Below are 22,438 nucleotides of genomic sequence, written 5' to 3' on the forward strand. Positions count from 1 at the left end.
CACACTGCGTCCCACACACACACACTGCGTCCCACACACACTGCGTCCCACACACACACCCTGCGTCCCACACACCCTGCGTCCCACACACCCTGCGTCCCACACACCCTGCGTCCCACACACACTGCGTCCCACACACACACCCTGCGTCCCACACACACACGCTGCGTCCCACACACACCCTGCGTCCCACACACACACCCTGCGTCCCACACACACACACTGCGTCCCACACACACACTGCGTCCCACACACACTGCGTCCCACACACACACCCTGCGTCCCACACACACTGCGTCCCACACACCCTGCGTCCCACACACACCCTGCGTCCCACACACACACCCTGCGTCCCACACACACACTGCGTCCCACACACCCTGCGTCCCACACACACCCTGCGTCCCACACACACTGCGTCCCACACACCCTGCGTCCCACACACACCCTGCGTCCCACACACACACCCTGCGTCCCACACACACACCCTGTGCACTTCCACTCCTGACTTCACGCTGTGCTCTTTGCTAAGCCGAGATGCTGGAAGCCTGTTTTGACGTTTTATGATTAGAAAAGAGAACAAACATCATTAGCTTTAGAGTTTGACCTGATTCCAGTTTGGAAGAGAGCAGCTGGTCATTTTGTGAAAGCTCAGCAAAAATAAACTTTTATGATTATCCCAAGAGTGGAATCAGAGCCAAGAGGCGGCGAGTTGCGTTCAGACTTTTATGAAAGTAAAAACGATCTAATTGGGGGAAAATGTTTTTAAATTGAAAGGTTTTAGAAAAATAGGGCTGCACAGTGGTGCTGTTGGTAGAGCTGTTGCCTTGCAGCAAGAAGGTTCTGGGTTCGATTCCCAGCCCGGTTTCTGCATGGAGTTTGCATGTTCTCCCTGTGCATGGTGGGTTTTCTCCAGGTACTCCGGTTTCCTCCCACAGTCCAAAAACATGACTGTCAGGTTAATTGGTCTCTCCAAATTGTCCCTAGGTGTGAGTGTGTGCGTGGTTGTGTGTCTCTGTGTTGCCCTGTGACAGACTGGTGACCTGTCCAGGTGACCCCGCCTCTCACCTGGAACGTTAGCTGGAGAGGAACCAGCAACCCTCCCGACCCCACTGAGGGACAAGGGTGTGTGTGTTCGTTCGTTTCTTTCTTTCTTTCTTTCTTTCTTTCTTTCTTTCTTTCTTTCTTTCTTTCTTTCTTTCTTTCTTTCTTTCTTTCTTTCTTTCTTTCTTTCTTTCTTTCTTTCTTTCTTTCTTTCTTTCTTTCTTTCTTTCTTTCTTTCTTTCTTTCTTTCTTTCTTTCTTTCTTTCTTTCTTTCTCTTTCTTTCTCTCTCTCTCTCTCTCTCTCCCTCCCTCCCTCCCGTCCGTCCGTCCGTCCGTCCGTCCGTTCCCAATAAAAATGTCCACATGTAAATGTCTTATTATGTCTTATATTTTAGTTTTTGTCTTTTTTGTTCTTGTATGTCAATCCTCTCCTCTGCATCGATCATGCGTCTTTAAAACAGGGTTTATGACGTGTAGTTTTTAAAAAGTGGAGAATTCTTCCTTAATAATGTAGTTTTTTACCTCCACTCGTCTACAGAAAGGTTTTTTCCCTCACTTTAATTTCCTGCCCTCGTCTGTCTCTCATCTTTATGAGCGACAGACGGACGATACGTTTCCTGTCGTTTTCCATCTGGTATGAGGCCGAGCCGTTTAAACTCTGGTTTGTTTCTCTGCCTGTAACTCTGCTCCGTTTCCTGCGCTGTCTGAGGTTTCGTTTACAGGGTCGGTCTCTCTCTCTCTCCCTCTCCTGCAGGCGTCCCCGGGGTGAAGCCGGAGCGATACGAGGAGGGTTTGGCCGCCAAGCACTGCGCCCTGTCCTTGGTGGGCGAGCCAATCATGTACCCAGAAATCAACACCTTTCTTCGCCTCCTCCACTCTCATCGCATCTCCAGCTTCCTGGTCACAAACGCTCAGTTCCCACAGGAAATCAGGTGGGTAGAAACCAGAAATAAACTCATTTTACTTAGAAAAAGACAAACTTTCCTTTCATTTTAAAGGCTTTCCTGAAGTTTCCTTAATATTTGGGTTTTAACACAAGTTGAGACTTTTGCTCTTACTTTCATTTTAGTGTTTTAATGTTTATTTTGTTTATTTGAATGCTTATTGATTTTTCTCTTGGCTAATATTGTTTTAAAGTGCTTTATAAATAAATTAGAATTAGTATTGTCTCTGATTTTAGTTTAAAACATTTATAATCTGTAGAAAATAACCGTTGTTTTAGTCTGTGCATCCTTAAAAAGTCTTAAAATATATATATATATATTTTATATATATATAATTAAGGCCTTAAAAAGTCTTAAGTTGATCACAAAACCATGTTGGCCTTTGATCTTGTAAATTTGGGAACTCAATTTATTTTCGTATTAATCAACATGAATGTGTTGCATTAATATCCCAGATTTAGCCAGAAATTATCATTTTTATCTGCAGTCATTTTTAGTAAAGAAAAACACAACAGCATACATGAGCTGAAATATTTAAGTTTGTACATTCTGTGGTTTTATTCTGGACTCACTTTATTGGAGTGTGATTTGAGGCTACCGCTAAGTAGCTGCTAATATACCCTTGCTAACTAGCTAGCTAGCGTTCTGTCATGAGTAAATGCTAATTTCTCTCCAGTTGACCGGATGAGGTTTTTTTGTGCATTTCTCTGGAGGTCTTAAATTCCATTCACAATGGTCTTAAAAGGCTTAGAAAGTCTTAAGTTTGAGTTGTGGAAGCTGCAGAAGCTAATATCTGGCTGCCTGGTGGCAGCATATAAATACGGTCGAGTTGTTTGAGAGTCTTTAGTTTGAGTGTGTGGAGCAGCTCGACTGCCTCCAAGGTGCATGAAGGAGTCAGAGAGGAAGTTTGAGACGAGAGCAGAGGGACAGGAAGCTCTGTGCTTCACACTTTTCAGAACTTTTGCTGAATTTGAAATACATTTTTACTCTTGAAGTATTTTTCCTGATTCAGAACATGACGCATCTTACAGTAAAAGTCAGGATTTTGATGGAGCTGGACATTTATCTTAAAAAACAGTAAAAACTTTGAGAGGTTCTCTGAAAGTGAAATGAAATTTTTTTTTGGAGAGTTCAAATGGATTTTTGCAATGCTCAGCATCTTTAAACCTGTCAATCCAGAAGCACTTGAAGGTGGTGAAGACGCAGCTCACTGGCACATCGTGTAGCTCAGCTAACTAGCCTGTCAGCGGCTCACTTATCACACGCCGTCCTTCCAGGTGGAGGTAGGACTCCAGTCAGCAGATGTTTTTTTCTTTCCAGCTGAGCTGCTGGGTGAAGACGAGCCGGAGAAATCACCGTTTGTCATTTAGAAATGTTTGTTTCCAGGAGCATCTTGGCCCTTCTAGCTGTTAACCCTAGTGGTTAACTAGCTACATTTACTGGGTTTAGGGTTACCCTGCAGCCTGCCTCAATGAAGTATTGTTGAATTTGAAACATTTCGCTGTGTATAATGAATCGATATGAGTTTTAACTTGTGAAAATATTGCATTTCGTCTCGTGTTGAGCTGCAGCAGCAGGTTTGCCTGTGTGCTGTTAGCGGTTGTGTCGTATGGAAAGCCGTAAAGCAGGGGTGTCAAACTCCAGTCCTGAAGGGCCACTGTCCTGCAGTTTTTAGATGTGCCACAGGTACAAAACACCTGAATCAAATGGCTTAATTACCTCCTTCTTGTGTAGGTAAGTTCTCCAGAGCCTTGCTAATGACCTAATTATTCTATTCAGGTGTGGTGCAGCAGAGGCACATCTAAAAGTTGCAGGACACCGGCCCTCGAGGACTGGACTTTGACACCCTTAAAGCCTGTGCACACGTTGTTCCTGTTTCTGCAGGAACCTGGTGCCGGTGACTCAGCTGTACGTCAGCGTGGATGCCAGCACCAAGGACAGCCTGAAGAAGATTGATCGGCCTCTTTTTAAGGACTTCTGGCCTCGTTTCCTCGACTGCCTCAGGGCTCTGGGAGAGAAAGTAAGTTCTGCTGGTTTTAACGTTGTTTAGATGCTTCCCTGCACCTGAACCATCGAAGGGTTAATGACCAACGCAGCTGTCGGAGCAGTGAAGAAACCACAGACTGCTGCTCTTCCCTTTACCTTCAGAGTCGGGTTGCAACTAGTTACATTTACTGGAGGTTTTTCATTATTTTAATTTGTTTACTCTTAAGTTAAATTTCTGGGGTTTTTTTTTTTTTACCTCTGAATGAAAAACAAACATGTTTTAACCAACAATTCACCAGACAGACACACACCTGCAGCTTTTGTTAAAGTTTTGTAAGTTTTTTTATTGAAAGAAACTGATTTGGAAATATTTTCTTTTGCCTGATTCTGTTATTTTTTTATTTATCTGCCAGTGAAACTAGTTCTTTTCATCAATATGAAGGAATTATTTACTTAAAATAAACTCCTATATCTTGCTGAAAAGTTACTTGTAAGTTATTTTTGTCTTATTTTAGATGCACTAGCAACTGAACCAAAATTACTTGGTAAGATTTTGTGTTTTTACAGTGTTGAAACTTCGTCAAATACCTGAAAAACACATTTTCACAATTTTAATGAATATATTTTATCTGTATATTGTGAAAAAACTAAAGAAGCTGCCTACTTGTATCTGCTTAAACCGACTTAATTAAGTCGATTTAATGCCGTATCTTTGATTGTCCTTGATGCTTCTTTGGCTCTAGTTACAGAGGAGTTAATTCTCACATGAAAAACTGTTTCATTAAATATTGTGAATCGGTTCCTCGTTCTTATCATCTCACTGTAATTGCGCTCTATGTTTAATTAAATTACATTTTTTCTTATGACTCGATCTTCGGCTTCTGTGGAACCCAGATAAGACGACACTCTGCCAAACTCTGTAGCGTTTAGATGGAGCGATTTATTTTTATGGAGTCGTAACCAAGAGGAAAGCATCTTTAATATGAAACTTCCACAAAGCTGAAGATCTGCTTAAAACCCCGACCAGTTCGGTTGCCTGGACCGGTTCTGTTGTTAACCTGGGTTCGGTCTCAGGGGTTCGGCGGAGCCTCTGCTGACCGCGGAGGTAAAGACACACTTGTGTAAAGTGGTGATGACGCCCCGCTTTGCCATCACTTGCTGCAGAGGATCATGTTACATTGCTTAGCCAATCAGAGGATCAGTTACATTGCTTAGCCAATCAGAGGATCACGTTACATTGCTTAGCCAATCAGAGGATCAATTACATTGCTTAACCAATCAGAGGATCACGTTACATTGCTTAGCCAATCAGAGGATCACGTTACATTGCTTAGCCAATCAGAGGATCACGTTACATTGCTTAACCAATCAGAGGATCACGTTACATTGCTTAGCCAATCAGAGGATCACGTTACATTGCTTAGCCAATCAGAGGATCACGTTACATTGCTTAGCCAATCAGAGGATCACGTTACATTGCTTAGCCAATCATAGGATCACGTTACATTGCTTAGCCAATCAGAGGATCACGTTACATTGCTCAGCCAATCAGAGCTGTGGAGGAGCCCTGATTGAAGGAGCTTCACTCTCAGCATGGATTTGAACTTGTGTCTTTATTTACTTCAGCAAAACTCACAGTTTTTACCAAATTCTGTAGCTTTTGATGTACTTCTAAATCTGCTCCTTAGTCGCATCTTTTCGGGGTTGCTACTGCCTCTAGTGGCGTGGGGGTGGTAACACAACTAATATAATTACATTACTAAATCAGAATACCCATCGGTCCATCCATTTTCTTACACCCTTGTCCCTCAGTGGGGTCGTGAGGGTTGCTGGTGCCTCTCCAGCTAACGTTCCGGGCGAGAGGCAGGGTCAGAGACACACAGGACACACAACCATGCACACACACACTCACACCTAGGGACAATTTGGAGAGGCCAATTAACCTGACAGTCATGTTTTTGGACTGTGGGAGGAAACCGGAGTACCTGGAGAAAACCCACCATGCACAGGAAGAACATGCAAACTCCATGCAGAAAGACCGGGGCCGGGAATCGAACCCAGAACCTTCTTGCTGCAAGGCAACAGCTCTACCAACTGCACCACTGTGCAGCCCTAAATCAGAATACCGCAAAGTCTTTATTATTGATTATTAATTTTTCATTCTCTTAAGAATGTAGAGCTAATTAAATGATCTAAACACCTAAAGACCTTAAAGTGGTTCCAGTTTCTCTCGATGGCCAACCTGTTGAAACTGTGGCACATTTTAAATACCTTGGGTTGTTCCTGGACAGTCAGATCAACTTTGCTGAAAACACTGACTATATTTTGAAGAACTGTTCTCAGAGACTCTACCTTTTAAGAAGACTTAGTGATCTTGGGGTGATCTAGACTCTAGTTCTGTCACCCCTATGTCTTGAATTTGGGGCGGGGGGAAAGTCATATTTTATTTATCACTACAGAAGGGTTCAGTGAATGAAACTGGTGGGTTCGGTACCTCAAAAAAGGTTAAGAACCACTGTGTTAGTGTTTCACTGAAGGAGGAAGAAAAAGCAGCGATTTGATGAACCGCCAGGCAGCCGAAGGAAGAGACGTGGGCTTAAGTCTCTCAGAGGAGACGTCGTAACGCTCGTCTGCTTATTTAAAGCTTCTGCAAGCAAATGGCAAATTCATTACTCAGCTTCAGATGTGGGCAAATGCAAATTTTGAGACTGATCACCTGGGATCTATCATTTGACTTTAATTTCACCTTGATCATCATTTTTACTGCAACACTACATAAAACTATACACAGGAGGCAACAGCAGGGGCTTCATTTATCCTTAATGGGTCGAATAAAGTTAAAATATCCTGTAAGTTCATTTTCTGTGGCCTTTAGCAGTAAAATATTAACTTAGTCACCAAAAACCTTCTGAGTTTCTTATAATTGAGTCGTGTTATAGATTTTAAAAATGTTAAAATGCTTTTATTCTAGACGCATTCCTGCTCACATGAATCGAATGAAAGGTTGAAGGTGATCGATTATAAAGAATTCACATTTTGTTTTTTCCATTTCAGCCCAAAAAAAGCAATTAAACGTTTTTTTGGTGTCTTGTTTCAAAAACCTCTTGGTTGTTAAGCCACCATCAGCGGTTCACTGCGCCGTTGCCTAGCAACACAAGCTGATTTCCAGCACGTTTGGTCAGCTGGTTTTACCGCTGTCCAATGGCTGCTGGAAAAGACAAGTGTTTTGTTGTTGACTTACCATCCAGAAGCCACTTCCTGCTTTCTTGTTGGTTGTGCTGGAGGCTCCACTTCTGCTTCTCAAAGATGTACAGTTGAAGATTTTGTTGTGTCGACATAGTTGGTAACACAGACGAAACCAGAGGTTTACATACACCAGATAAAAAGTCAAACAGTTTCTTTTTCCTCACCGTCGGAAGTTAAATGAGACCAAACTTCTCCTGTTCTTGGTCCATTAGAATCGCCAAAGTTATTTCTATTTGCCAAATGGCAAAAAATAATCAGAGATTTATTTGTTATTGTCCTCAGGATAAGACGTGAAGTTCAAAATCTAAAATATTGATCAAATTTAAAACTATTTAATTAGATGTAAATCCATCACGCGGTTTGTGAAACTTTTTCTTTAAAGTCAGAACATCTGGAAACAAACTATTTTATTATGTTTTCTTTACTGAAGCTCAGTATTTTTATTCTGTGTCAGCTAGTTTACATTATTACATCGGCGGGTGTAATTATTTAATTGGATTATTTAACTATTCGGGGGTCAATTTAAATATATTTTTTAAAGGATACTCTACTCCTCCTTTATTCCTCCTCTACTCCTCCTGCCATCCCGCCGTCCCGCCGTCGCTTTGGGAGTTGTCAGAGTTGTGCGTCTGTGTCAGATTTGGAACGGAGGCAGCTTGAAATATCTCACCTCCCTGCTGCTGCCGGCCAATTATCGTCGTCTCTGCTGGGCTGAAAGGACCTGATGCCACAGATAAGCTTCCAGCGCCTGGCAAAGATGGGAGGGACACGAAGGGAAAGCTGCAGTCTGTCTGTCTTTCTTTCTTCCCCCTGTTGTTGTTTATGTGCCGGTGGGCAGCAGAGACCAGTGAAAAGCACCAATTTATTTACTTTTTTCTTTTTTTTTTGATTAGTTATTTCTCATGATCATTTTTCCTCACCATCATGTTTCTCTTAGATTCACACTGCAGCCTGAAGAGACGCAAATCAATTGTTTTTTTTGTTTTTTTTTGTGGGAAGTCTGAATCTTTCCAAGTACATGCGACTCGTATGTGATCTGCAGTTTGAACTCCAAACGTCACACATGCACAGTAGAGGGCGCAATAACGTCGCGCACGCAGAGAGCATGCTCAGTGGTTCTACCATGAAGAAGAAGAAGAAGCGCTCAGCGTTCAGAGGAGTAAATCTTACAATTTTAAAAGACCAGATTCGTGTCGGCTCTAGATCCACTCAGAAAAATCTGATCTGTGTTGTTCAGACTGTCGTGAGAAGATCAGATTCAGATCGCATTAAGGAAAAATGGTTCACATGTACAGAATCGGTTCACGTGTACAGAATCGGTTCACGTGTACAGAATCTGTTCACATGCACAGAATCGGTTCACATGCACAGAATCGGTTCACATGCACAGAATCGGTTCATGTGCACAGAATCGGTTCACATTTACAGAATCGGTTCACATGTACAGAATCTGTTCACATGCACAGAATCGGTTCACATGCACAGAATCGGTTCACATGCACAGAATCGGTTCACATGCACAGAATCGGTTCATGTGCACAGAATCGGTTCACATTTACAGAATCGGTTCACATGTACAGAATCGGTTCACATGTACAGAATCGGTTCACATGCACAGAATCGGTTCACATGCACAGAATCGGTTCACATGTACAGAATCTGCTCACATGTACAGAATCGGTTCACATGCACAGAATCAGTTCACATGTACAGAATTGGTTCACATGCACAGAATCGGTTCATGTGCACAGAATCGGTTCACATGCACAGAATCGGTTCACGTGCACAGAATCAGTTCACATGCACAGAATCGGTTCACATGCACAGAATCGGTTCACGTGCACAGAATCGGTTCACGTGCACAGAATCGGTTCACGTGCACAGAATCGCTTCATGTGCACAGAATTGGTTCACATGTACAGAATTGGTTCAAATGTACAGAATCGGTTCACATGCACAGAATCTGTTCACATGCACAGATTTGGTTCACATGTACAGAATCTGTTCACATGCACAGAATCGGTTGACATGCACAGAATCGGTTCACATGCACAGAATCAGTTCACATGCACAGAATCGGTTCAAATGTATAGAATCGGTTCACATGCACAGAATCGGTTCACATGCACAGATTTGGTTCACATTTACAGAATCGGTTCAAATGTACAGAATCGGTCCACATGCACAGAATCGGTTCAAATGTATAGAATCGGTTCACATGCACAGAATCGGTTCACATGCACAGAATCAATTCACATGCACAGAATCGATTCACATGCACAGAATCGGTTCACATGCACAGAATCGGTTGTCAGTAGTTCAACTACTTGGCAGTTTAACGATTTTGCTTTTAGGTTCCCGTAACATGAAAGTTTTATTTTTCCTTAAATCGAAAACAACATGGTTCATATTTTGAATGAAAGAGTTTAAGTACGAACTCGGTGAGAATTGAAAAGTGAATCAAATCGATAATTGAGATCGATAATTGAATTGGTATCAATAAGTTCTCATCAACTCCCTGAATGTTCATGAATGTTTTCATATTCATGTTTTTTTGCTTTTTCGCCTTCATGTTTTCACATAAGACGGCAGAAATATTTTGACTTTAAGCAAAGCTTTTTCATTTCTATCATTTATTAAATTTAAAATAAATCCCCATCTGCAGATCTTATTTTTATATTATTTTTTCTAGGACAGAGTTTACTTGAATTTTAGATGTAACAGAATAATTTTGTTATTTATGAGCAGTAACCGCCAGCATTTAAACTCAAATCTATAAATTATGTATTAGAAATTCAGTATAAACAGTTTAGGGCAAGAAAGATCCATAGAAAAATGACTAAAAATGTGACAGAAGTTGGTATTTAATATTTATATATTTTATATTTAAGACCAAATAGGTCAGTCATGTCTAAACGTTTCAGTTAAATGCAAAATTAAATTAAATGTTGAAACTTTCAGAGTTATTGTCTGAGGTCACATTTTGTTAAAATATATTAAATTAAAAACCCAAATTAAAGAAAATAAAAATGTATTGTGATTTTTTTTAACCTCATCTACAGTAAAGTAGGCAGCAATATTGTACTTAAACAAATAGTTTATTCTTTGTAGGAAAATAATGCATAAATTTTTGCAGATACAAAATTTAAAAACTGTTGGAAAATAAAAAAACAGCATAAAAAGCCACAATTCAAAGATTTGAGTTTAAGAAGAGGATTTGGTTCATTCTTTATTTAAAAACATTCACTGTGTTTAGACAAGTTTAATATTTGATTTAGCAATTAGACATAAAAATTAATTCAGGCAAGTTTAATAAATTTAGTAAAAGCAAATTTGGGTGCATCGAAGTCTGTTTTTGAGTGAATCTGTTTCTGTTTAATATGAATTTAGACTGAATGCAAAATACTTTTTATTATGCCTCAACTTTTCTAAGCCATTCAGTGATTAATAAACTAACATCAGTATTTTAAAGTTCATTCTCAGAGTAGGAACTGCAGAACCAGCTGATGTTCTCCATCTTCCTGGTTTTAGTCAGACCTCCAGCAGCAGCAGCAGCAGCAGCGTCCTGTGAAGTTCATCCCCACCTTCTGCAGATCAGACAAAAATGCTCTCAAACTTTTGTGCAGCAAAATATTTTGCTCGTGCTGCTTTGGCTTTGGAGATATTAATGAAGGTTTAAAGGTCAAAAGGTCAACCAGGTATCTCACCTGCATTCCCCACTTTTACAAAATCAAAATGATTTTCAAAGCCAAAGCAGCACAAACACAAAATGTTGCTGCACAAACATAGCTGAGTTGATTGACACCTTTGAAGAAGGTGGGGGGGGACTTCACTCAGGTAAGATGAACTCATGGATGAGTTTCTCTAATGCTGGAGATGTTCTTCAAGTGATAGAAGGCCGACTTTGTAACCGTCTTTATTTGTTTCTGAATGTTCAGGTCAGAGTTCATCCTGGTCTCTAGTTTCCAGCTCTAACAGCTGAAGTTCTGCTTTGACTCCAGTTCGATCCTCTTTAGGTTCAAAGTTAAAAACTTCAGTTTTGTTTCTGCTCAGCTGGACAAAGTTTTGCCACATCCACACATTTATCTGTTCAGTGATTGGACGGTTCTGAGTCACCTGGTGACATCATAATGTAGAGCTGAGTATCATCTGCGTAGTTATGGTAGCTGATCTGATGTCCTGTTATAACCTGAGGCAGTGGGAGCATATAGACATTAGGGGTTTTAGGACTGAGCCTTGGGGTTCCCCACATGTGACGTCTGTCGCTTTGATGAGAAGTTTCCTGTTGAATCAAATAAATCCTTGATTCAAACCAAAATGCTAATTTTGATTTCAGAGTTTTTTTTGCCATTACTCTCATCACCGCTGCGTCTTTTTTCCCTCGTCCAGAAGCAGAGGACGGTTTACCGACTGACGCTGGTGAAAGCCTGGAACGTGGAGGAGCTGCAGGCCTACGCCGAGCTCATCGCTCTGGGTCAGCCCGACTTCATCGAGGTCAAGGTAAGACCGCGACATCCATCAGATATCTGCACATTCCTGCACTTTTCAATCAATCAATCAATCACATTTTATTTTATGGCACATTTCAGCAACAGCAGTTCAAAGTGCTTTACATCACAAAAGTCAACAGTTGATACATTTTTCCAAGTGTCGCCATTTAAATTTCATGCTACATGTTTTAACTCTAAATGTAAAGGAAGTCAGTGTTTCGGGTGTTTTGCTGTTTTATTGGGTGTTTCTAATTATTCTTAGAAGTGTTTGTTTATACCAATATTTAGACAGTTTAATGTTTTCTCCAAAGCTTTTTTAATATAGTTTGATTAAACAAAGAGATGTCAGGTGCATAGGAATTTATTTTGTCTTTCTGGATTATAAAACAAGCTGAATGTGCACATTTATCTTAACTAAAATGTTGTTTCAATTAGTGCTTCCACACTTGATGCGTTATTATTTTTATACGTCAGATAACTATATATAAAAAGACAACATTAGCTCTGCTGCAAAAACAAAAGAAAAAAAGATTTAAAGCTCTTTTATATAAAAACAGCCGAGAGTCGGAGGGAAGAAAAAGGCAAACAAATATTTGTTGATGATATTGTTGTTTCTTTTGAGGAGGTCAAAGTTTTAATAAAACAGCTCTGCCAGATGAAAACATAGAGCTGAAACAAAATAATCTTGTATTGTGTCAGTTCTGACACATTTAACTCTACGAGAGTTATTCTTTAAATTTTATATTTAAAATTTATATTTTAAAATCTATAGTTTTAGTTTTTTCATACGTTGGTTAATTTTTAGAAGCAGAATTCAAAACTAATTAGAAAGTATTGTATCGCTGTGTTAGATTAGCTACCACTGCTATTAGCTAAGCTTGATATCTAGTTAGCTAAGCTAACAGCAGCTAATTTAAACACTTGCTTACTGATGACCTGTCAGAGTTGGTGTTTATGTTGCCTTTTTTTATTTTGTAACTGAACCAAAACGCACATAATTTCACATCAGATCTACATGTTAAGATTGTCATAGTCAAGCTAGCATAGCTGACCTATTTTTATTCTTTATGAATTAAAACTTCTTCCTTTCCTTGATATCTAGTTGTTGTTGTGTTGATAATTAGTAGCAAAGCACTGCGTCCCCCTTTCTTTTATATGCAACTTGTACATTAAAAATTTGATGCGTTATTTCTACATCTATAAGCTAAAACTGATGCTAGTCGTCATCGGCTAGCAGCTTTTTGCCCTCCAGCAGAGAGATGTGACATCATGCTGCAGTGGGTCCATATTGGTTAGGTATTCAGTACTCCAGAGATTTCATTTAAAAAAATAAAATAAAATTATTGTCGAACAACCAACTGAATCTGGAGTTTTCTTCCAACATTTGTTGTCGCCGTTTGCGGACTAGCATAGCGTAGCCACCAGGAGAATGGAGCGCCATAATTTACCATTTGCATTTAAAAGACTAATAAATGGATCCATAAACACAAAAACTAAGCATTTCATATGCAGTGTTAGTTTTATAAATGCACCAGATAATTCAATTTATTTACAGTTTTCCACCATTAATCACTGTTTTTATCTATTTCAGTTGACAAAAATGATTTTTCAATTTCAGTTTTCGTCATTTTGTTGGTTGTGGTTAATAACTTTGAACTGAGGATGAGTCCAGTCTGTAGTTCAGTGTGACATTGATTCATCTCCTTGACCTGGAGTCCCTCATAGATCCACATCAACCAGAGTTGATATTCAGCGGCACCTAATTTCAACTCCACTGCACAAGAGTAAGTGAATTAATTTGGAGAGGTCGTTTTGGAGACCTATTTGTTCATGAGTACAAGCCTCAAACTCTCCCTCTTCCCATTTTGTGCTGCTGTCATTTCCACCGCACAATGAAAAGCTTCCCACAGCCAGCATTAGTATTCATGAAAGGCCTGTTCCCACACAAGACAAATTTCCCACATCCTCTAATTTTGAGGGCTTTTCGGCTACTTGACAATCGAGTTTCAATGCTTGATATTCTCCTCAGGGTGACGACTTTTATTAATTCAAACCGGTCGGTGGTGAACTGAACCCAAAGCAGAAAATAAAATGGAAAAGAATAGAAATCACCTTTTTTTTTCTCCCTAAGTGGGGAAATTAAGCCGCAAAGTGACATGCAAGTCCAATTATGGAGCTTCACACAAAATAAAAATATCAAACAGAAAACAACAGTGTTCTGTACAGAAAAGGCAAATGTACAGCTGTCCAGTCATTCAAAATAGAATACTAGGATTTAATTGAAGAAAAAAACAGATTATATACAAGAAGTTGAAATAATAGCAAACAGCAGGGATGTAAACACTTACATTCAAAACGTGAATATTTTTGTACAGTTTTGGCTTAATTACTCCTCTAATGTATTCAATTCATCCCCAACTTAACGATGAATTAATTATTTCAATATTCATGAATATCCGAATAATTGTCCCAGCAACCTCAAACACGGCAACAACACCAAATCTTACCAAGTGTTTTTGGTTTAGTTTCTAGTGCAAACGTCTTAAAACACACTTAAAATAAAAGAAAACTAACTTACAAGAAACTTTTCAGCGAGAAACAAGAGCTCGTTTTAGGTCAGTAATTCTTTACTATTGGTTAAGAAACGCTATAGAGCAGATTATTCAGCTTTTTTCACAATCAACGGTCACGACTCTGTTACCTAGCAACCTCTGCAAAGACCAGCCCGTTACCTAGCAACCCCCGCCAAGACCAGCCCGTTACCTAGCAACTTCTGCCAAGACCAGCCCGTTACCTGGCAACCCCTGCCAAGACCTGCCCGTTACCTAGCAACCTCTGCCAAGACCAGCCCGTTACCTAGCAACCTCTGCCAAGACTTGCCCGTTACCTAGCAACCTCTGCCAAGACCAGCCCGTTACCTAGCAACGCCTGCCAAGACCTGCCCGTTACCTAGCAACGCAGTTCTAGTTCCACTGGCTGATTACTTAACTTATGAAATGGGAAAATATCTTGTGTAAAAATATGTCAATGCAACTAGTACATTTTCATCATTATTAAGGAATTATTGATTTAAACCAAGTTCCTGTATTTTGCTGAAAAGTTACTTGTAAGTTAGTTTTGTCTTATTTCAAGTGTACTAAGATATTTGCACGAGAAACTTGATAAGAGTTTTGCAGTGTTTGTAATTTTGGGGAGTTTGGCTTGGAAATGATTAATCGTGATTATTAAAATAAATAATCATTAACCAGATGATACTGACTCTAAGAAAAAGGTAATTTGCTGAAATAAAAACATATTTACAGCAGCAATTAAGCAAAAAGCTGTACAAAAGTATCCACATTTTTATATTCTTCCCAGATCTCTTCAAGTGGCAAAGATTTAGCTTCATGTCATTCAAATTCTTTTAAAAAAAAAGAAAAGAATCTCCTATTAACCATTTTTTTCTTCCAATTATTAATAATTTAATCTAGAAAATAATCACCAGATCAGCCCTAAGCGGGTCTGATGTTGACTCGAGCAGAAAAGGCTGAACTTTTTACAGTGAAAAGTATTTTTTATCTGCAGACGCATCTACAAAGGATCAAACGTTCACTAAAGGAATGCTGAGTTGTTGCACTTTAGGCAATAAATGCTTATTTTGTTAATTTAAAAAAGCAATGTTTTAGAATATTTCAAATTTATTGCTTTTGTTTCTGATGAATCGTTTTTTCTGTCTGCCATAATAAAGCTGCCAGATCAAACTATTACCTTTCTTTTCCTCCTGTCTTTCTCTCTGGTGTGTGACGTGCTGAGTGGTTCAGGGGATTCATTTCAGGGCCGTTATTACATCAATCAACCCAAAACTGTTGCCCTATAGAGAAGACTTTGTTCTTGTAAGGAGCGATTGATGTCTCCACTCCGTGAGCTTCCAGTATCACAGCGGAAAAACTGAAAAACTTTCTACTGACTCATCTTGGATAAGGTTTAAATTTGGCTCTGTCAAAGGCCGCTCACCCCGACCTGAGACATTCGTACATGTAACTTTGGTAACATTTCATCTGAAAGGGTTTGCATAAGACTGACAGGACCCGTTTCATAAACATGAAGGAGGCTTCAAGAATGTTTACAACTGTTGTCATGAAGTGTCATTCAGTAAATAAAGCCACATTTAATGCAACTTTGCCTTAAAAGTGACGTTATTTCTCAAATAATGCAAAGTTGTTACTTTCAATGGACTTTTAATGCAAGTTTTAACTTGACTTTGCATTAAAAGTGTCATTTTTTACCAAATGACACTTCGTGACAACAGTCAAACATTCATGAAGACAGCTTCATGTTTATGACTGTCTCATGTCGGTTTTATGCACCCCTTCAAATAAAATGTTGCCAATATTTTTCTAGTCCTAGATGTGAAAAATTTAATGCTAAGTCTAAATTTTTTTGAACTTCTTGCTGTTTTTATTGACACCCGAGCAATGAGCAAATTATCAGCAAAGTTTTGTTGTTTGTTTTGTTGCTGTTGATTGCTGTGGGCCCCTTTCAGCGTCCTGCCCCGTCTCCCTGCTGGAGGCAAACAGCGGCTGCTAGCCGAGGACTAGCATCGGTTTTAGCTGCTAAGCTGTCAACATAACGTGCTAAAACTTTAATGTACGCCTGATATATAAAAGAAAAAGGGATGCAGTGCTTTGCTAATTGTCAACACAACTACTAGATAACAAGGTATGAAAAAAGTTTTAATTAAAAATAAATAGTGAGGGAGAGTAATGGTATGCTAGCTATGCTAGCTTGACTTTGACAGCCTTAACACAAAGACGTGCTGTGGAACGTTTCAGTTAAGTCACAAAATAAAAAGTGACCCACATACTGTACCAACTCTGACACGTCATCAGCAGAGCAGGTGTTTAAATTAGCTAATCAACCACCGCAGTGTTAGCCTAGCTAATGGCACCGGTAGCTAATCCACCACAGAGATCACTTATTAAAATAACTGTAAGATAAAAAATCAAGCCTGAAAACATTAAACTGTATGTCCTGAATGTTCTGTTCATTGTGTGGGGAAATGTCTGAGTGTTTTTGAGTGTTGGATCCTGATGCAATAAAGTGGTGTTGTTGTCAGTTGCCATGGCAACGAGTCTGTAGCACAGCCGACACAGAGTGAAAAAGTACTTGAGTTTCTCTTTAACGTTTTTTTTTTTTTTTTGCGTTATTTTTTCCTTTGCTGTGTTGCACTGCTCTAATTAATAACTCCCACATCTCCAGGTTTCATTTAGTTATCGTTGTATCGCGGCGGCCATGATGGATGTGAAACAATCGTCTTTTCGCCCTCCAGCGTTGTGCGCATGCGCAAAAAATTTCCAAACGTAAACAATAAGACGCAGAGGATATTATTTACCTGGGGTAAATATTCTGCACCTGAATATTTACCCCGAAACGAGTTGTAAAAGTAAGACTGAAAGCCATATCTGTAGTTTTTAGTTCGCCTCCCCATCTTTGTAAAGATGTTTGGTTCAATTAGAGTTATCTCTCGACCTCATGTACAACGCCGAACCGTTTCAACTGCATCGCGCGGTTCATCTCTGTATTCTTTTTCCACGCTGTCAATCTCATCTCTCTCGTCTTTTCTCCCCTCTTAATTATCTTCTCTTCCTCCTCTTATCTTTCTGACCCGTCGCTTCCCCTCTTCCTGCCTCTATATTGTGACGAGATAAAAAAAAATAAAACCCCGCGGCCGCGCAGGCGGGCTATCGGCTTCATCATGAGCCCAGTAATTGGTGCGTCCCGCCTCGGACTGGTGACAGTGTGACAGAGCTGCTCGATCACATAATCGACTCTAAAATTAGCTGCCACTGCTGACTGATGGAAAGTTGCTGCTGCTGCTGCAGTTCAGCGGTCATCTTACGGCTGCTGCTGTACTTGAGATAACGGAAACTTCTTATATGTTGCTCTTATAAGAGCCTTATAAGCTGCTATGATTATACATTGCAGCCGTATAATCATAGCGTTTAAATAAACACAGATAAGGCACAGTTTGAAAAAAAAAAACTGTATTATTACTTTAATGTGTTTCATTGTCATTTTTAAGCCATAGTTCAACACAAAGTAGTCTGTAAATCTTAAGAGGAAGGAAAAAGATTCTTGGTTTTCTTTTCCACTGACTTAATACGTTTAAAAAGCAACTTTACTACAATTACAGGTACAAAAAAACCGTAACCACATGGATATTGTAAAAAAAACCCTGTATATTCTCACTTTCTGAAATGGGTAAAAGTTAATATTTTTCACTCATTTCAGGAAAAAACGTGAATTTCATACATCTTCATTACACAGAGTGAAATATTTCAAGCTTTTATTTCTTATTTTATAATAATATCCTACAGTGAATTTAATTTTAGTTCAATTTAATTCAAATTCACTTATAATTGTATGAATTTATATATATATATATATATATATATATATATATATATATGTGTGTGTGTGTGTGTGTTTCTAAATTTATGAATAATGATATTTTCTCTCACATATCACAGTTTGGATTTATAAAGCAGTAAACTCCATGTTTTGTGTGTTTCGGCGCCGCCGTTGTTTTCCCATCATCCCGTCTGATTCGCTGCGCTCCTCCAGTCGGTGTACTTAACGGCCGTCTGTTCAGACGCTGTCCGGTCTGTGATTTACCTTCTGACCGGAGCACCGGTACCGTTTCCCGTCACCGATTCCTCTTCTGCTGGAAGAATTGGGCCATCAGAGGGAAAACATTCTGCCTGCGGTGTAAATGAGATAAATTTGGTGCAACACCTGGGCGTGGGGCTTCAGAAATCAATACTGACTGAAACGATTCCTCGAGTGATTCGAGTACCTCGATTATTAAAATTCCTCGAGGAAAATTGACCTGCCTCGAAGCTTCGTTAATTTATGTTTTATCATTTAGCGCACCGTGTTTCAGCCGGAACATTATTTGCGTTGCGCGGAGCTCTAACTTCCGTCTCTGAGTTGTTGACGGAAGCTACGTGTTAGCGGCATAACGTCCAATCTTCAAGTTCGGCCCGCGGGGATTTTACTGATTGGTGATAATTCCGGGTTTTCATCGTTTTTGTGGGACCAATAAACATCCTTAAAATGATCGGCGCGATGCCGGGAGTTCGGCAGCCTTTCTGCTCCGGAGCTGCTGGTTGAACGGCGGGAAGAAGCTGAGGAGGATTTCTACAGGTGAGCGGAGAGACTGAACACGGCGGGCGGCTGAGGGTTGATGCTTACAGGGTAAGAGCAGCTTTACGGACGAACCACACAATAAACTTATATCATCCTGGTCTGAACAAACGGGAGGCGGAACATGGCTGGTAGATGAGTTTCTGAACGGAGGAGCCGTAAATATCCCGTGTTGCTCCCCCGGTCTACAAAAAAGTAACTGGTAGGGAAGCTCAAAGGTGGAAAAAATAGACTGATGTTGATATCCGATAGTAACACTGGTGTTATGGAAGATTTACCAATATTTTATTTCATAATTGTTTTTATCCGATTAATCGTAAGAAAAATCTATAGATTACTCGATTACTAAAATAATCATTTACAACAGCCCTACTGACGATTTCCAAAGGAGGTTATTTAAACCGGGAAGGACTCGTAACAACCAAGTCGCTTCTACACAACTCGGTTGTTACGAAACATGAAGTAATTTTCAATCTCTGTTGTTGCTCTGCCGACTCTGCTGCTCCGTGTGATTCATACCAAGCGCTGGAGAGATGATCTTTATTCAGAGGGCCTCCAGGCAAGGCTGATAACTCCAAGGTCTTTCATCAGTTCAGCACGGCGTTGCTGCCCAGCCGCCGCCTCACTGTCTGTTACAGAAAAACAGCCCTCTGATGATGCAGTTCGCTTTCCGTTTGTTTTTATAGTACAGACTCACAAGCAGCCATTCAGCCTCAGATACCCAACAAACAAACCCAATAAATATGAAGTTTATACAAAGATTTTTAATGAAAGTTGATAATGAATTTGCTGCACGATCAGTTTGTCACAGACGTTATTGTGACTTACTGCAAAAAAAAAATGTTGCCAAGTATTTCCGGTCTGGGTTCTAGTACAAATATCTTAGTAAGCTTGAAATGAGACAAAACTAACTTATAAGTAACTTATGTGCAAAAATTAGGAGCCTTTTTAAATAAATCCTTAATATTGATGAAGACGTTTTAGTTCCACTGGCAGATTATTTCACTTATAACAAGGCAAACATATCTTGTTATAGGGGAAATATTATAAAAACTGGCACTTTTTCATCAATATTAAGGAATTATTGACTTAAAACAAACTCCTTTATTCTGCTGAAAAGCTACCTTTTCAGCTATTTTGCAGTTTTCTGGATCACTTTGCACTAATCTGATGGTGGAATAACCAAAATAACAGATTAAAAACAACAAGTAACTTTGTTGTTGGATTCGTAAGTCTTATTTATTAAAAAAATGTAACATCAAAAATGTTTTTTACTTATTTATCCTAATAGTTATTGATTCAATTAACTTTAACTTGAAAAAAGATTTTCTCTGTTCTTCCCTTTAATTTAAAAAATCACCAAGTATCAATATTTCTAGCCTAAACATCATAATAAATTTGAAATAAGACAAAACTAACTTATAAGTAACTTTCTAATAAGAAATAGGAGTTTTTTTTTTAAGTAAATAATTCCTTAATATTAATGGAAAAGTTAGAATGTTCCACTCTGCCGTTACCTAGCAACCCCAGCTTAGCCCAGCCCGTCACCTAGCAACCCCAGCCAAGCCAAGCCCGTTACCTAGCAACCTAGTTCTAGTTCCGCTGGCAGATTACTTCATTTGTAACATTGAAAAATGTCGTTATAAGTGAAACAATTTGTACTTTTTCATCAATATTAAGGAGCGATTCACTTAGAACAAGCTCCTATTTCTTGCTAAAAGTTACTTGTACGTTAGTTTTGTCTTATTTCAAGTGTGCTGAGACATTTGCATTAGAAGCTGGACCAAACATTCTCGGTGATGTTTAGTGTTTGTGTCCTGGCCCGTTTCAGGGCGTGACGTACTGCGGGGAAAGCTCGGCCAGCAGTCTGACCATGGCGAACGTTCCCTGGCACCAGGAAGTGGTCGCCTTCGTCCAGCAGCTGGCTGACATGCTGCCTCACTACCAGATCGCCTGCGAGCACGAGCACTCCAACTGTTTGCTCATCGCGCACAATAAGGTAAGAAGACCTCAGCTGCCGAGCGCAGATGAAAAAGCCAACGCAACAATAAGCAGCAGCAGGATGTACAAATTGAATATATGTTCTCCTCTTTGGGTTCAGCAAAATGGGTTTTAAAGAAATCACATTTTTAATGTTTGTCACAGAAAAGTTTCTGCTCTGCAGAGACGGGAAGAACACCATTTGGACTCGCTTTTATCAGGTTTATTTTAGGGATTTATGCTTTTCAGAACACCCTGTTCCACAAGCTTAGCCTTCCACTCAGGGGAGTTTTATTCATAAAAGCATTTATGTGAAATATCACCAATGCTTGGTGCTCAGGTGCAGCAGAGAATGATGGATGGTGAGAAAAAAAAAAAAAGCAGGAGTCTCGTTCCCAGCCTGAGTCGCTTTCTGTGAGGAAGTGATCCTCATTTCTTTCACCTTCGATGCTCCAGAAACATTCAGCTGGGCAAACGGGCTTTCCGTTTAATATAGTTCAAATAAAACATCCATGTTTATTAATACAAAATAAATAATACTGATGTAAATTATGAGTAGAGATTAGCATAAACATTAGCTCGTATGTCGCAGAAACCTACGAACCTAATGTTTCCAATCTCTGAAGTCCGTTTCTTTAAATGCAAAATTAATCTACGCTATAATAATATTCCTCAAGTAAAAGTAAAAGCTACTTGCAGTAAAACTTCTCCTATAGCCTCTTTTTCTATTTTCTTTTTCCAAAAGTAACAGCAATATTAGCAGCTTGACGCCTGGTGGGAAAAACTGCAATTTAATCATCTAGAATGAATAAAATGGATCTTTTAAAGGGGAACTATTATGCAAAATTCATATTTTGCTTGTTTTTATACTTCATTTTAGTTTCTCCTGCTCTTATAAAAACACCCAGACGTTTTGGACAATAAGTTACTATTTTTTTGTTTGGTTTCTGGAAAACGAGCCGTTTCTAAAACCTCCACAATGTAACGTCACCAATCAGCAGGCACTGCCCCGTTACCTAGCAACCCAAGCTGAGCTCCAGCATGTTTGGTCAGCTGGTTTGATGCATTCTGCAATTTAAAGGCAAGTGTTTTGTTGTTGAATTACCATCCAGAAACCACCTGCTGCATTCTTGTTGGTTGTGCAGGAGGCTCCACTAATGCTTTTCAAACATGTATGTTTGCATAATTGCTCATCTGTTTGCAGCCATTTTCACGTGTGAGTGTAAACGCTGAGTTTTGGGTTCGTGGCCAGCAGCAGCTGATTTAAAAGTGAGAAGAGGCAATAAAATGGCTCATTCTGAAAACGGGCAAAACTAACCAGAATAAAATCTCAAGATTTAAGTGATTTTGTGTGAAAAATGTAATGAACATGTTTTGTATAAGCCATATATATCTATTCTAACCTGTACAAGGAAACATAATAAGCTGTTTTTAACGATGTAAAAGTGCAAAACTATCACTCAACAAACCCCTGGTGCGTTCTCAGTGTCTTTCCTGTTGGTTTGAAAAGGTTTTAAGACAGAATGTTGGACGTTAAACTCCTAAAGCTGTTAAAGCTGGAGG

General features: G+C 39.5%; 1 protein-coding gene across 2 annotated transcripts in view; it reads left to right on the plus strand.

The window, feature by feature from the left end:
- Positions 1–22,438, plus strand: part of tyw1 (tRNA-yW synthesizing protein 1 homolog (S. cerevisiae)) — a 47,794-nt gene that overhangs the window by 18,874 nt on the left and 6,482 nt on the right. For both annotated transcript variants that reach the window (XM_008426553.3, XM_081614654.1), the window contains 4 exons: positions 1,799–1,976; positions 3,873–4,008; positions 11,610–11,720; positions 20,727–20,894. In XM_008426553.3, the coding sequence (XP_008424775.2) occupies positions 1,799–1,976; positions 3,873–4,008; positions 11,610–11,720; positions 20,727–20,894 (593 nt within the window). The remainder of the gene's footprint in view (positions 1–1,798; positions 1,977–3,872; positions 4,009–11,609; positions 11,721–20,726; positions 20,895–22,438) is intronic.

The sequence above is a fragment of the Poecilia reticulata genome, chromosome 13 (assembly GCF_904066995.2).
Source record: "Poecilia reticulata chromosome 13, P_reticulata-male-v2, whole genome shotgun sequence".
Classification (NCBI taxonomy): domain Eukaryota; kingdom Metazoa; phylum Chordata; class Actinopteri; order Cyprinodontiformes; family Poeciliidae; genus Poecilia; species Poecilia reticulata.